This window comes from Liolophura sinensis, chromosome 5, assembly GCF_032854445.1.
Source record: "Liolophura sinensis isolate JHLJ2023 chromosome 5, CUHK_Ljap_v2, whole genome shotgun sequence".
In the NCBI taxonomy this organism is placed as follows: Eukaryota; Metazoa; Mollusca; class Polyplacophora; order Chitonida; family Chitonidae; genus Liolophura; species Liolophura sinensis.
This window is the reverse complement of record NC_088299.1, coordinates 12,255,184-12,271,447: the sequence shown is the minus strand read 5'-3', so window position 1 is coordinate 12,271,447 and position 16,264 is coordinate 12,255,184. Positions and strand designations below refer to the sequence as shown.

Below are 16,264 nucleotides of genomic sequence, written 5' to 3'. Positions count from 1 at the left end.
TAGACCAACTTCTTGACAAAACAGTGAGAACTGGATGCCAACATGCTCCCTTACTGGCCAAGATAAATTTGCAGTTGTTGGATTTAGCGATACCTACAATAGAGACCCTAAATTAATCCAGAATTCATTATATCTGTGATGCCGAATGAAAATCTGATTTGTGTGCAGTTGTATTAAATAATCCATAAATTCAGGTTTCTATGGATATGCACAATCACACTGGATTTCTGGTGTCTGATCAATTATTTCTTTTTTTTTTTTTTTTTTGGCCGGAAGTTGTAACACAAGAGGTGGTGGTGTCTGAAAAGATAGCTGAAACAATAATAATGAAAATGACAACTGTTCACCAGTTTTCCAAAATATTGTGATGCGGAAACAAGGATTCTAACACCCCTCCAAAAACTTTAACTCTAAAAGTAGTGGTGAGCGAATTGTGCTCAAATTGACAATCAATACACAGTTGCCGTCCTCGTCGTGGTTGCTGAGACGGTCCAATTTCGCTAATGAAACAGGAGGTGGGAGGGGGGCTGGGTTGTGCTGTCAGAAAGTCTGTTTTCTTCAAAATTTGACAGCTCGCATTTTCCGAGGACAAAGGCATAACGAATTAACATATAACTGGTCAGACAGTCAGGTTTAAGGGTGAATTATTTACCATTACCGGTATCATGTGGCCATCATGTCTCGGAGGCCTGCGGACCCTCATTCTCAAACAGTGGATAACTCCCGTCTGCTGTGCATTATCTTGGTGATTTGAGTATGGCCAGCTACGTTTTATTTCTAAGTTATCAAGTGCCAGTGGCCTCAGGTCATGACTCATACCGTGATGAATAAATGAGTGTCCGCACCAAACTAAAGAAAACCCCAGGACGCTTCAAAGCTAGCACACCAAAATTGTCTCCCCCTAATGAGATGTCCTTTCGGTTTTGACAATACGGAAATGGCGCTCAGCAGGAAAGGCAACAAACTCAAGTTGAAATCGAAGAAGGACGTTGAGAATCAGACAGTTTCTGCAAGGACTGTCAGCAATACAGATGTTGATAAGCAGGAAGAGGATAGTGATGATGACTGTATCATTATCGATGAAAAGGTGATTACCACCGCGTCGACTGTTTCTCCCAGGTAGGCCTAAGCCACCAGAATTACAACAACAACATGGGCTATGTCTGTTGATCAAGAAGCTGTACTTCGATGATTGGTTTTAATCAGTATGTGTCGTATTCATCAGTATATTAACGAGGATTTGCTGAGCTAAGATTGCTGCAACGTGGTAGAAGGACGTCAATTCATTGAAGAATCTGCTTTTTACAATGAAGATCTGAGAACTGGGTACCGGTATCTGGTAGCTAGCTGGCAAGGGCTCGAGATGGGCCGGGAGCTATGGTTATGTTGAAACATAGCCCTATGGGGTTAAACGTAATAATTTATGTAGAAGAATAGCCCATTTTGCAAGCACTCACTTACCCTGCAGTCCTCAGGAGTCATTGTGCTCTCATGTATACAAAGTTAACCCTGGATGACTACCCTTTGCTCTTTTATATTTGTTCTGAAGCTGCGGTTGTCAAAAGTACTCAGAACATGACATTTACAATTCATTAGTCATTCATGGGTCATGTTTGAATTCCCCAGATCATCACGTGTGATATTGTGATCAGCCTAAGTTCTGGTCTGAAGTCGCTCCGCAGAGAATTATTGCGGGATGTTGAGAAGACTAGGCTGCTGTGTTTACCTGTTGATATCCATGTACATTTTGACAATATATTTCTTCTCCACAGCAAAATGTCATTGGCTACTAAATCAAGTGTCTAAAAAAGGAAGTGTGTTTTTTTTCTTTTTTTTTTTTTGAGGGGGTGGGGGGGAGTGGAGGGTGGTGGTTGTCAAATTAAATGGGGAGATGTTTTATTTTGGAGGTTAGAATGTTTAGGTATGTATTATACTGTCAGCATTACTTTTCATGTCAGTATTATAGCCCTCTCCTCCCTTCCTGTCTATAAAGTTTCCTGACAGTGGGATGACGTGTCACCTACTGGGGTCACCCAACCGTACCGGGCGTCCAGCTGGAGATCAGCTATGGCAGTAAATCTATTTGCTGTTATTGGATTTAGAGTCATTATTACGTTTCACAGAAGTCCTCCTGGTTACATCCTGTTTAAACAGGTTATAATCTTTATAAGTAGGACCAGTAGCAAAATCTGAACATTAAGCTATTGAGTATTAAGGCAGACAATGACATTTACTTCCATTGTCTTTCTGTTAGTTTCCTTCATGAATTTTTAGAAGTGAATTTACCGTGAGTGAGTATGTTCATGATAACTCAAATGATAGGATTATATATAGTACAAATGGACCCAAATGATAGGACTATATATATTACAAATATATATAATCAGTGAATGAATCAGTTAATAAATTACTGACTCAAAGAAATATTTTTGTTTCTATTTCCAGGAGAGCTGCATCAACATTACATGGTGAAGATGCTCTGCCTGATCTTCAGAACCTACAGAAAACACTCCTTGAAAACTGGCCTTCCTGGAATTTAGAGAAAGTGATGCGACTTTCTGATTTGCCAAAACTAGAGGTTAGTGTGAGCGGTTTTCTAGAAGAGATGTAGCATAGTCCGAGGTTGCTCTAATGTCTGGTGTGGTCAAGTATTTTAAAACCAACCTCAGGGCGAGCTCCATTTAAAATCCTGATGAAGTTGCTGTGGCAGTTTGTGACTACATTTGAGACAAAATTAGCCATTAAATATGCCTGCACTGCCTTATCTTTGCAGACAATTATCTTTCTTACCCTTTTGTGTGTGGATTTATTGCAAGAACGACATTGATCGGTTATGAGTTATCAGTCTGAGATTCCTCGGTGATGCTCAAAGTGACCACTGTACTGATAGCCTCGACATATTTGATAGTGGCAGGTAACTGCTTCAAGTTTTTAAATGGAGTGTGCCCTGAAGGTGGGGCCATCAGGTGGGGCTGAACATTGACCTAGTCAGAGCAATCTTGGACTATATGCAGCACGGAGAAACAACACTGAGTTATGGCCCCTGACAAAGGATGTTGTGTATGGGAAGATAACTCAGTGGGCTATGTCATTGAGTAATGGTCTACATCATCGAGCTATCTTCCCTTAGACAGCATCATGATGGCTCTGTGCCTATCTTGATCACAGTCATGGGCTGTAACTGAGTATTGTTCCCCACAAGTATTGTGGAATGTCTTCTCGCAGTCAGATCCCTCCTTAGACAACATCATGATGGCTCTATGCCTATACTGATCACAGTCATGGGCTGTAACTGAGTATTGTTCCCCACAAGTATTGTGGAATGTCTTCTCACAGTCAGATCCCTCCTTAGACAACATCATGATAGCTCTATGCCTATACTGATCACAGTCATGGGCTGTAACTGAGTATTGTTCCCCACAAGTATTGTGGAATGTCTTCTCGCACTCAGATTCCTCCTTAGACAACATCATGATGGCTCTATGCCTATCTTGATCACAGTCATGGGCTGTAACTGAGTATTGTTCCCCACAAGTATAATGTGGAATGTCTTCTCGCACTCAGATCCCTCCTTAGACAACATCAGGATGGCTCTATGCCTATCTTGATCACAGCCATGGGCTGTAACTGAGTATTGTTCCCCACAAGTATAATGTGGAATGTCTTCTCGCACTCAGATCCCTCCTCAAACAACATCATGATGGCTCTATGCCAATCTTGATCACAGTCATGGGCTGTAACTGAGTATTGTTCCCCACAAGTGTTGTGGAATGTCTTCTCGCAGTCAGATCCCTCCTTAAACAACATCATGATGGCTCTATGCCTATCTTGATCACAGCAGTTGGCTGTAACTGAGCATTGTTCCCCACAAGTATTGTGGAATGTCTTCTTGCACTCAGATTCCTCCTTAGACAACATCATGATGGCTCTATGCCTATCTTGATCACAGTCATGGGCTGTAACTGAGTATTGTTCCTCACAAGTATAATGTGGAATGTCTTCTCGCACTCAGATCCCTCCTCAAACAACATCATGATGGCTCTATGCCTATTTTGATCACAGTCATGGGCTGTAACTGAGTATTGCTCCCCACAAGTATTGTGGAATGTCTTCTCGCACTCAGATCCCTCCTTAGACAACATCATGATGGCTCTATGCCTATCTTGATCACAGTCATGGGCTGTAACTGAGTATTGTTCCCCACAAGTATTGTGGAATGTCTTCTCGCACTCAGATCCCTCCTCAAACAACATCATGATGGCTCTATGCCAATCTTGATCACAGTCATGGGCTGTAACTGAGCATTGTTCCCCACAAGTATAATGTGGAATGTCTTCTCGCACTCAGATCCCTCCTTAGATAACATCATGATGGCTCTATGCCTATCTTGATCACAGTCATGGGCTGTAACTGAGTATTGTTCCCCACAAGTATTGTGGAATGTCTTCTTGCACTCAGATTCCTCCTTAGACAACATCATGATGGCCCTATGCCAATCTTGATCACAGTCATGGGCTGTAACTGAGCATTGTTCCCCACAAGTATAATGTGGAATGTCTTCTCGCACTCAGATCCCTCCTTAGACAACATCATGATGGCTCTATGCCTATATTGATCACAGTCATGGGCTGTAACTGAGTATTGTTCCCCACAAGTATAATGTGGAATGTCTTCTTGCACTCAGATTCCTCCTTAGACAACATCATGATGGCTCTATGCCAATCTTGATCACAGTCATGGGCTGTAACTGAGTATTGTTCCCCACAAGTATTGTGGAATGTCTTCTCGCAGTCAGATCCCTCCTTAGACAACATCATGATGGCTCTATGCCTATCTTGATCACAGTCATGGGCTGTAACTGAGTATTGTTCCTCACAAGTATTGTGGAATGTCTTCTCGCACTCAGATCCCTCCTCAAACAACATCAGGATGGCTCTATGCCTATTTTGATCACAGTCATGGGCTGTAACTGAGTATTGCTCCCCACAAGTATTGTTGAATGTCTTCTCGCACTCAGATTCCTCCTTAGACAACATCATGATGGCTCTATGCCTATATTGATCACAGTCATGGGCTGTAACTGAGTATTGTTCCCCACAAGTATTGTGGAATGTCTTCTCGCAGTCAGATTCCTCCTTAGACAACATCATGATGGCTCTATGCCTATCTTGATCACAGTCATGGGCTGTAACTGAGTATTGTTCCCCACAAGTATTGTGGAATGTCTTCTCGCACTCAGATCCCTCCTCAAACAACATCATGATGGCTCTATGCCAATCTTGATCACAGCAGTTGGCTGTAACTGAGTATTGTTCCCCACAAGTATTGTGGAATGTCTTCTCGCACTCAGATTCCTCCTTAGACAACATCATGATGGCTCTATGCCAATCTTGATCACAGTCATGGGCTGTAACTGAGCATTGTTCCCCACAAGTATAATGTGGAATGTCTTCTCGCACTCAGATCCCTCCTTAGATAACATCATGATGGCTCTATGCCTATCTTGATCACAGTCATGGGCTGTAACTGAGTATTGTTCCCCACAAGTATTGTGGAATGTCTTCTTGCACTCAGATTCCTCCTTAGACAACATCATGATGGCTCTATGCCAATCTTGATCACAGTCATGGGCTGTAACTGAGTATTGTTCCCCACAAGTATTGTGGAATGTCTTCTCGCAGTCAGATCCCTCCTTAAACAACATCATGATGGCTCTATGCCTATCTTGATCACAGTCATGGGCTGTAACTGAGTATTGTTCCCCACAAGTATTGTGGAATGTCTTCTTGCACTCAGATTCCTCCTTAGACAACATCATGATGGCTCTATGCCTATCTTGATCACAGTCATGGGCTGTAACTGAGTATTGTTCCCCACAAGTATTGTGGAATGTCTTCTCGCACTCAGATCCCTCCTTAGATAACATCATGATGGCTCTATGCCTATCTTGATCACAGTCATGGGCTGTAACTGAGTATTGTTCCCCACAAGTATTGTGGAATGTCTTCTTGCACTCAGATCCCTCCTTAGACAACATCATGATGGCTCTATGCCAATCTTGATCACAGTCATGGGCTGTAACTGAGCATTGTTCCCCACAAGTATAATGTGGAATGTCTTCTTGCACTCAGATCCCTCCTTAGATAACATCATGATGGCTCTATGCCTATCTTGATCACAGTCATGGGCTGTAACTGAGTATTGTTCCCCACAAGTATTGTGGAATGTCTTCTTGCACTCAGATTCCTCCTTAGACAACATCATGATGGCTCTATGCCTATCTTGATCACAGTCATGGGCTGTAACTGAGTATTGTTCCCCACAAGTATTGTGGAATGTCTTCTTGCACTCAGATTCCTCCTTAGACAACATCATGATGGCTCTATGCCTATCTTGATCACAGTCATGGGCTGTAACTGAGTATTGTTCCCCACAAGTATTGTGGAATGTCTTCTTGCACTCAGATTCCTCCTTAGACAACATCATGATGGCTCTATGCCTATCTTGATCACAGTCATGGGCTGTAACTGAGTATTGTTCCCCACAAGTATTGTGGAATGTCTTCTTGCACTCAGATTCCTCCTTAGACAGCATCATGATGGCTCTATGCCAATCTTGATCAGTCATGGGCTGTAACTGAATATTGTTCCCCACAAGTATTGTGGAATGTCTTCTCGCACTCAGATCCCTCCTTAGACAACATCATGATGGCTCTATGCCTATCTTGATCACAGTCATGGGCTGTAACTGAGTATTGTTCCCCACAAGTATAATATGGAATGTCTTCTCGCACTCAGATCCCTCCTTAGACAACATCATGATGGCTCTATGCCAATCTTGATCACAGCAATTGGCTGTAACTGAGTATTGTTCCCCACAAGTATTGTGGAATGTCTTCTTGCACTCAGATTCCTCCTTAGACAACATCATGATGGCTCTATGCCAATCTTGATCACAGTCATGGGCTGTAACTGAGTATTGCTCCCCACAAGTATAATGTGGAATGTCTTCTGGCACTCAGATCCCTCCTTAGACAACATCATGATGGCTCTATGCCAATCTTGATCACAGTCATGGGCTGTAACTGAGTATTGTTCCCCACAAGTATTGTGGAATGTCTTCTCGCACTCAGATCCCTCCTTAAATTAATTGTCAAGTGCTAATATATGGGATGTCAGAAATGTTACTGACTATTGGATGGAGCGAGTTATAGATGGGCTGGTCAGAGAAAAAATGGATCTGAAGTTTATATTCAGAGGGTGATTGTTAATTGTAGGTTCTCTAGGATTCCCTGGGCACCCATAAATCTGACCTCTCTCACAGACGTAAAAATGTCTTTAGAATGTTGATAACACCAATAAAATAAATAAGTATATAGAAATAAATGAAAGATATACAACATGGCTTCATATCATTTCCATTCAACAACCCTCCAAGCAAACTATTTCTGGATAGGCAGAACAATGCTTATATTTTTTTAGTTCATTTTTTAAATATATAATCAGATGTGTTTTTAGGGATGTGTTGCATGCTCCATTCCACCTCAGCCATTGTTGCTCTGTTGCTTTTAGATCAGGTGATCAGGTGAAGTGCGTTGATATACCAGTAAGGGAAATACTTGTCAGTACAGTTCATGTTGACCATCTCGGCTGCAGAGGCCCCCACTACATGAAATGTTGTTACATTTTATGTGTGAGGGTAAAAGAAAATGAATTCAGTTTGAGACTGACATTTTGCGCACAGGTCAGGTGCCATATTGATTCTAAAACAAATTTGATATCTACACACACAAAAAAATTTCTTTGATGGGTTTTTACAAGGAAGTTTTGTTGTTCTCTATTTTAACCAGGATTACAAGGCAGGGGAGACTACTGCATGTACTCCATGCAGTGGTCTTAACGCGGAGGGGTTATCTCCCTTGCCTCAGCCATGTAAGTTCTGTTACGTGAGAAAACCGCCCAAGAAGTTTTTACCTGAGGAGAGTGGAGTATTAGAAGATATAAAATTTCTATCAGAAACCAAATGTGATAGCTTGAAACGAAAATCAATCTCAGATGTATTGGAAGTGGAGGACAGTGAACAAGAGAGCCTGAGGGTGAAACGACCGAGGACAGCAAGTGTATCATCACCCTCAGAAGAGTGCTATGCAAAGGGAGGGAAATCTAACTTACCTGCAAAAGAAAAAGTTCCCATTCTCTGCCCCTTATGCCAGACAGAATTTCCAAACAGGTCAGGAGCTTTTGTATTTGTATCGTTTAATTTACTCAAGGCGTCTAAATGAAATAACATCCACTATCTGAAGACATGTCCCTAGATGCTAGATGAAACAGATGTAAATAAATCACTAAAAATTTGATGTCAGAGAAATGCTAGCACTACTTATCAGTATCAGTATTACCTATGGAAAAAGATTCAGTTTGCAAAAGATGTTGCTCAGTAAAATGGTCTGAAAACAACTTGAACTACATGTACATTTAAGTTTAGATTGAAAATGGCCACTGTTACATATTATCACAATAATTTTTTTTTTCTATTTCAGTTTTGACCAACTTGAAATGGACAGTCACATAGCACAGTGTTTGCCTGCATGTGAGGAGGATGTTATATGGTGAGGAGGATATAGAGGAGGAGCATGAGGACTTGTACGGTCAATAGTCATTCTATCCTCAGGACCGTGTTGTTCAAGAGTGTGTTACCTGGGGATCATGAGGATTATAGAGACAAAAGTCATTCTGTCCTCAGAACCGTGTTGTTCAAGAGTGTGTTACCTGGGGATCATGAGGATTATACAGACAAAAGTCATTCTGTCCTCAGGACCGTGTTGTTCAAGAGTGTGTTACCTGGGGATCATGAGGATTATACAGACAAAAGTCATTCTGTCCTCAGGACCGTGTTGTTCAAGAGTGTGTTACCTGGGGCTCATGAGGAGTATACGGACAAAAGTCATTCTGTCCTCAGGATGGTGTTGTTCAAGAGTGTGTCACCTGGGTATCATGAGGATTATATGGACAAAAGTCATTCTATCCTCAGGACTGTGTTGTTCAAGAGTGTGTTACCTGGGGATCATGAGGAGTATATGGACAAAAGTCATTCTGTCCTCAGGACCGTGCTGTTCAAGAGTGTGTTACCTGGGGCTCATGAGGATTATATGGACAAAAGTCATTCTATCCTCAGGACCGTGTTGTTCAAGAGTGTGTTACCTGGGGCTCATGAGGAGTATACGGACAAAAGTCATTCTGTCCTCAGGATGGTGTTGTTCAAGAGTGTGTCACCTGGGTATCATGAGGATTATATGGACAAAAGTCATTCTATCCTCAGGACTGTGTTGTTCAAGAGTGTGTTACCTGGGGATCATGAGGAGTATATGGACAAAAGTCATTCTGTCCTCAGGACCGTGCTGTTCAAGAGTGTGTTACCTGGGGCTCATGAGGATTATATGGACAAAAGTCATTCTATCCTCAGGACCGTATTGTTCAAGAGTGTGTTACCTGGGGCTCATGAGGAGTATACGGACAAAAGTCATTCTGTCCTCAGGATGGTGTTGTTCAAGAGTGTGTCACCTGGGGATCATGAGGATTATATGGACAAAAGTCATTCTGTCCTCAGGATCATGCTGTTCAAGAGTGTGTTACCTGGGGCTCATGAGGTTTATACAGACAAAAGTCAGTCTGTCCTCACGACCGTGTTGTTCAAAAGTGTGTTATCTGGGGATCATGAGGATTATACAAACAAAAGTCATTCTGTCCTCAGGATGGTGTTGTTCAAGAGTGTGTTACCTGGGGATCATGAGGATTATACGGACAAAAGTCATTCTGTCCTCAGAATGGTGTTCAAGAGTGTGTTACCTGCGGATCATGAGGATTATGGAGACAAGTCATTCTGTCCTCAGGACCGTGTTGTTCAAGAGTGTGTTAGCTAGGGCTCATGAGGAGTATACGGGCAAAAGTCATTCTGTCCTCAGAACCGTGTTGTTCAAGAGTGTGTTACCTGGGGACCATGAGGATTATACGGACAAAAGTCATTCTGTCCTCAGGACCGTGCTGTTCAAGAGTGTGTTACCTGGAGATCATGAGGATTATGCGCACAATAGTGATTTTGCCCTCAGAGCTGAATTGTTCAAGAGTGTGTTACCTGGAGATCATGGGGACTTGTACAGTCAACAGTCATTCTATCCTCATAGTCAAGATGTTCAGGAGTGTGTTGCCTAAGAATCTTGAAGACATTTATAGTCAACAGTCATTCTGTACCATGATTACCATGAACTAGTACTAATGGACATGATTGCGCGATACTAAATGCCTACACAAGTTAGTTCCAAGCTGCCTAATAAACGTTTCATTCCCTGCTGTTACAGTGCAGTGCGTTTGAACTACCTGTTATCTTTATGAGTATAGTTACACAGAAACATTGACATATTAACAAAAAGAAAAGGTGGGCAAAAAAAAGGTGTTAGCCAGTGCTAGGGAATCAGTCAGAAGTGTATTAGTAATCATGCGTTAACATCATGCTACAAAACTTAAACCGAGTGGAGTTTTACTTATTTAATAAAGTAAAATAAAATAAAAGTTAATATATTTATTTGACAATAAAATAAACATTCTACATGATCTCTAGCATTTATTTTATTTAAGGAATCATGCTGTTAAATGCAATGCTGAGGGGTTTTTTTACTTATGCAACGGCATCAGCTTACTGGGTGGAGGAAAGCAGAGCACTTGGGATAAACCATTGACATTTGGCAAGTTATTGACGAACTTTCCGAACATACAGATATGCACGCCAGAATGGTGCAAGACAAATGATCTGTAATGAATGTTAGACTGCACTAAGAGCTCCTCCAGAGTCATTGTGTGCTTATTGCCCGTACTCCTTACAGCGCATGCGGGGGCCTTCGTGGCAAAGGTGATTAACATGCCAGCACAGCGCAATGACCCAGAAGTCTCTCACCAATGAGGCTGCTGTGAACTCAAGTCCTGCACATGCTTCCTCTCCGGCCATACGTGGGAAGGTCTGCCAGTAATCTGCAGAATTCAGGACTTTGGGGGTTTTCCCCCCAGGCTTTGCCCGGTTTCCTCCGACCATAATGCTGGCCACCATGGTATAAGTGAAACTTTCAGCGTGTCAGAGTGCAGTGTAAAACACCAATCAAACAAATAAATACAGCACATGCGCCGCTTTGTACATTCACTTTACATCACTACGACCACTGGCAGATTTGGTACAAAAATCTTGTACAATGCCAAGGTCACTGGGGTAAGTGTCGTGAGGTAGGAAGAGATATCAGAAACACAAAAACCTTGTCTTAACCTTTGTTCGAAAAAACAAAGCTCTTCTTACCAAACACTCATTCCAGACTTTGCTGAAGGGTTCAAGCTCATCATACGAAAGATTGGAACTTCCAAGACATCTACAGGACAGTTCAAGCTCACCATGCCAAAGATTGGAACTTCAAGACATATAGAGGAGAGTTCAAACTCACTGTGCCAAAGATTGGAACTTCAAGACATATAGAGGAGAGTTCAAGCTCACCATACCAAAGATTGGAACTTCAAGACCTATAGAGGACAGTTCAAGCTCACCATGCCAAAGATTAGAACTTCAAGACATATAGAGGACAGTTCAAGCTCATCGTGCCAAAGATTGGAACTTCAAGACATATGGAGGAGAGTTCAAGCTCACCATACCAAAGATTGGAACTTCCAAGACATACAGAGGACAGTTCAAGCTCACCATGCCAAAGATTGGAACTTCCAAGATATATATAGGACAGTTCAAGCTCACCATGCCAAAGATTGGAGCTTCAAGACACATAGAGGACTGTTCAAGCTCACCATGCCAAAGATTGGAACTTCCAAGACATATAGAGGAGAGTTCAAGCTCACCATACCAAAGATTGGAACTTCAAGACATATAGAGGATAGTTCAGGCAAACCATGCCAAAGATTGGAACTTCCAAGACATATAGAGGAGAGTTCAAGCTTACCATACTAAAGACTGGAACTTCAAAATATACAGAGGACAGTTCAAGCTCACCATGCCAAAGATTGGAACTTCCAAGACATATAGAGGAGAGTTCAAGCTCACCATGCCAAAGATTGGAACTTCGAAGACATATAGAGGATAGTTCAAGCTCACCATGCCAAAGATTGGAACTTCAAGACATACAGAGGACAGTTCAAGCTCACCATGCCAAAGATTGGAACTTCAAGACATATAGAGGAGAGTTCAAGCTCACCATACCAAAGATTGGAACTTCCAAGACATATAGAGGAGAGTTCAAGCTTACCATGCCAAAGACTGGAACTTCAAAACATACAGAGGACAGTTCAAGCTCACCATGCCAAAGATTGGAACTTCAAGACATATAGAGGATAGTTCAGGCAAACCATGCCAAAGATCGGAACTTCCAAGACATATAGAGGATAGTTCAAGCTCACCATGCCAAAGATTGGAACTTCAAGACATACAGAGGACAGTTCAAGCTCACCATGCCAAAGATTGGAACTTCCAAGACATATAGAGGAGAGTTCAAGCTCACCATGCCAAAGATTGGAACTTCAAGACATACAGAGGACAGTTCAAGCTCACCATACCAAAGATTGGAACTTCCAAGACATATAGAGGAGAGTTCAAGCTCACCATACCAAAGATTGGAACTTCCAAGACATATAGAGGAGAGTTCAAGCTCACCATGCCAAAGATTGGAACTTCAAGACATACAGAGGACAGTTCAAGCTCACCATACCAAAGATTGGAACTTCCAAGACATATAGAGGAGAGTTCAAGCTCACCATGCCAAAGATTGGAACTTCAAGACATATAGAGGAGAGTTCAAGCTCACCATGCCAAAGATTGGAACTTCAAGACATACAGAGGACAGTTCAAGCTCACCATACCAAAGATTGGAACTTCCAAGACATATAGAGGAGAGTTCAAGCTCACCATGCCAAAGATTGGAACTTCAAGACATATAGAGGAGAGTTCAAGCTCACCATACCAAAGATTGGAACTTCCAAGACATATAGAGGAGAGTTCAAGCTCACTGTGCCAAAGATTGAAACTTCAAGACATATGGAGGAGAGTTCAAGCTCACCATACCAAAGATTGGAACTTCCAAGACATACAGAGGACAGTTCAAGCTCACCATGCCAAAGATTGGAACTTCCAAGACATATAGAGGACAGTTCAAGCTCACCATACCAAAGATTGGAGCTTCAAGACATATGGAGGATAGTTCAAGCTCACCATGCCAAAAATTGGAACTTCCAAGACATATAGAGGACAGTTCAAGCTCACCATGCCAAAGATTGGGACTTCCAAGACATATATAGGACAGTTCAAGCTCATCATGCCAAAGATTGGAACTTGAAGACACACAGAGGACTGTTCAAGCTCACCATACCAAAGACTGGAACTTGAAGACATATATAGGACAGTTCAAGCTCACTGTGCCAAAGATTGGAACTTCAAGACACACAGAGGACTGTTCAAGCTCACCATACTAAAGTCTGGAACTTGAAGACATATATAGGACAGTTCAAGCTCACCATACTAAGATTGGAACTTCCAAGACATGTAGAGGAAAGTTCAAGGTCACAATCGAACTGCTGTCACAATATGACTAAAATACTGCCAATACAGGGTGAAAGTTCATTCAAACTTCATGCATTTCAAAGAGAATTTAAACAAAATGTGAATTGCGCTAATCTTACTGCTATAGTGTGTCAAAAAGAAATATCTAGGCGAACGATTGCACCTAGTAGCAAGTAGCTATCGGTATTTTTTTTTCAGATGTCACGTATTGATAAAAGTGCACAAGTCAACAAACAAGGTGATTAGCAATTCTGCCATGGTGTTAGTTGCGGGCCGTGTACAAATATACATACTAAATAGAGATGACCTTTCAAACAACATCGCGGCGTAAAACACCAATGAAGTAAATAAATTCAAACATCCTTGAGTGTGTCACGCAGTACATCGCCCGGTACGTTTACGTCCCCGAATGATATTCCCTGCTGTAATATAAATTTAGTTGTTAGATTTGCTTTTATGATTTATTTGAAAGTGAAGTATTGGAATTTCCATCAGTGACAAAAGTGTTATTTCGCACAGCTTATAGATATTGCTCTGCGAAGGTAGTGAACGTTTACAGTAGCATGAAATATACCGATTTAAGCTCATTTTCTTCATTGGGGTATTGTGGGGGCGGGGATGGGGGAACAGACTCATCTTCGAATTCTCGGGATTTGACTCGGTACGGAACAAGGTGTTCAGTATACAGGGACTAAAATGACGACAAAAGAAAGTGATAAAAGGTGCAGGTGGCTTCGGAATGGCAACAAAGAAGGTGTTAGACGGGCTCACCTTGGCCAAGAATGGCAACAAAGAAGGTGATAAACGGGCCTACGTGAACGAAAAATGGCGATGCATATTTATACGTGCATTCAGAATGGAAAAAAATGTGATATAAGCAAGCAGTATCCATCAATGGAGCCACTGTATAAAAAAAATGCAACAAATGGTGAATTAGGCTGAAATTGATCCTTGAGTGACTTCCACGGATTAAGGTAATGATCACAAAACGGGAACAGTTTAACAGAGAACCAAATAAAACCAAACATAAAAAATATGAATCACAAATAGGTTTTGAAACAATTTCATTAGTTAGCCAGTTTGTGTTCAGTATAATGCTTGAAAATCTTTACAGCGTCGCTGCACACCATCCGGTGTTGTTCTAGAAGTGATAACTAATGTACTTCAGAACGAAACAAATTGAAGTCACCACGGCAACAGAGTGTTTTGCTATTTATGACGTAAAGAGTCTATTTCCAAATTCTTTCACTTTTCACCACACATCTAATCTAGAGTTTCGTGTGTTATCGATTTGTCACGCGAGAAATTGATTGTGCTAGTTTTATTACATGGTTGTTAATCCTGTGCGTAACGATGGCGGGCAGTGGAGGAAAATCGTTTGGAGTTCTGAAAACCGCAAGGTCACGTGCATTGCTTTGAAAATCCATAAATTCTTCACATTGTTCTTCCGAGCTCTGTTAAGCTTTATTTCGCCTTATGCATTTCCACAACATAAAATACTACAGTCAGTAAAACCAGCGCAGCGACGACAGTAGGGTCTATTACACAAGGTAGTGTAACTCCGAAAAACGAAAGCTTCATTTTGACTCAATATTGCAGCATTTTATTATGCGGTCATCAGGAGTGACTTATCAGTGGATCTACGTGGCGACAGTATGGTAGTTGGCAAATGGTCTCACGCAACTGATGGAATCCATTTTATTTTAACTGTTAATGTAATTGCTTAAACAACAGCATCATGAGTGAGTGAGTGAGTGCTTGGGGTTTAACGTCGTACTCAACAATTTTTCAGTCATATGACGACGAAGGAATCCTTAGGGTGCATGCACGTTTAATGTGCCTCCTTGTTGCAGGACGGATTTCCACCGCTCTTTTATTTAGTGCTGCTTCACTGAGACGACTTACCGAAGGCAAGTAAGCCACCCCGCCCGAGCCATTATACTGATACGGGTCAACCAGTCGTTGCACTATCCCCTTCATGCTTAACGCCAAGCGAGGAAGTTACAACTTCCTCTTTTAAAGTCTTAGGTGTGACTCGATCAAGGATTGATCCTGGATCTACCGGTCCCGAAGCGGACAACAGCATCATGACGTAAGTAAACCTGACCGTTGAAGGCCCAAGGGGAAATTGTACACTTTGGTAGTCCTGCATAATGTAGTGCAGTTCTGACTCGCACCATTTTCTTGTCGGTCCAGCACGCCTGTTAGATGCGTGTACATTCCAGTTGCCGTAAAGATGCAAATTTTTATTCCAAATGAAAAAATGGGAATCGCAGAACTGACGAACAAAACCTTATTTAAATGCCATTACATGCCCTGGGTTATCCAATTAGTTGGCTGATACGGAGTTGGAATTTATGGCACCATATGGCCCTGTGTTGTGAAGACTTCCCCATCGGTATATACCGTAACCTTATACACTTGCGAGGGGCAGATAACAAAACTCGATGAACCCTTCCTCCCCTCCCTCACCCCCGGGCAACCTGTAACTGACACAGGAATGATGAAACAGTTGATTGTTAGGATGGCGTTTTTTTCTTTTTCCTTTTTTTTCTTGGGAGGGGGGGGGGGGGCGCTCCTTGTTATTAACCGTTCTGCACATAGGCTGCTTTAATACAACGCCTTTCTGCTCTGTTATTGACTGATTGCTATTTTTATCTTTGTTCCAAAA

At 41.9% G+C, this 16,264-nt stretch overlaps 1 protein-coding gene across 1 annotated transcript; it reads left to right on the top strand.

Annotated features, from left to right (window-relative positions):
- Nucleotides 1–961: 961 nt before the first annotated feature.
- On the top strand, nucleotides 962–10,523 carry LOC135465906 (uncharacterized). The gene is made up of 4 exons (XM_064743283.1): nucleotides 962–1,119; nucleotides 2,446–2,578; nucleotides 7,850–8,229; nucleotides 8,540–10,523. Exon 4 carries the CDS (start codon nucleotides 8,633–8,635, stop codon nucleotides 9,917–9,919), a length of 1,287 nt encoding a protein of 428 aa, XP_064599353.1. The 5' UTR covers nucleotides 962–1,119; nucleotides 2,446–2,578; nucleotides 7,850–8,229; nucleotides 8,540–8,632; the 3' UTR covers nucleotides 9,920–10,523.
- The last annotated feature ends 5,741 nt before the right edge of the window (nucleotides 10,524–16,264 follow it).

Coding starts and splice junctions, on each gene's coding strand:
- LOC135465906 (XM_064743283.1), top strand. CDS start 8,633: ATGAGGACTTGTACGGTCAATAGTCATTCTATCCTCAGGACCGTGTTG.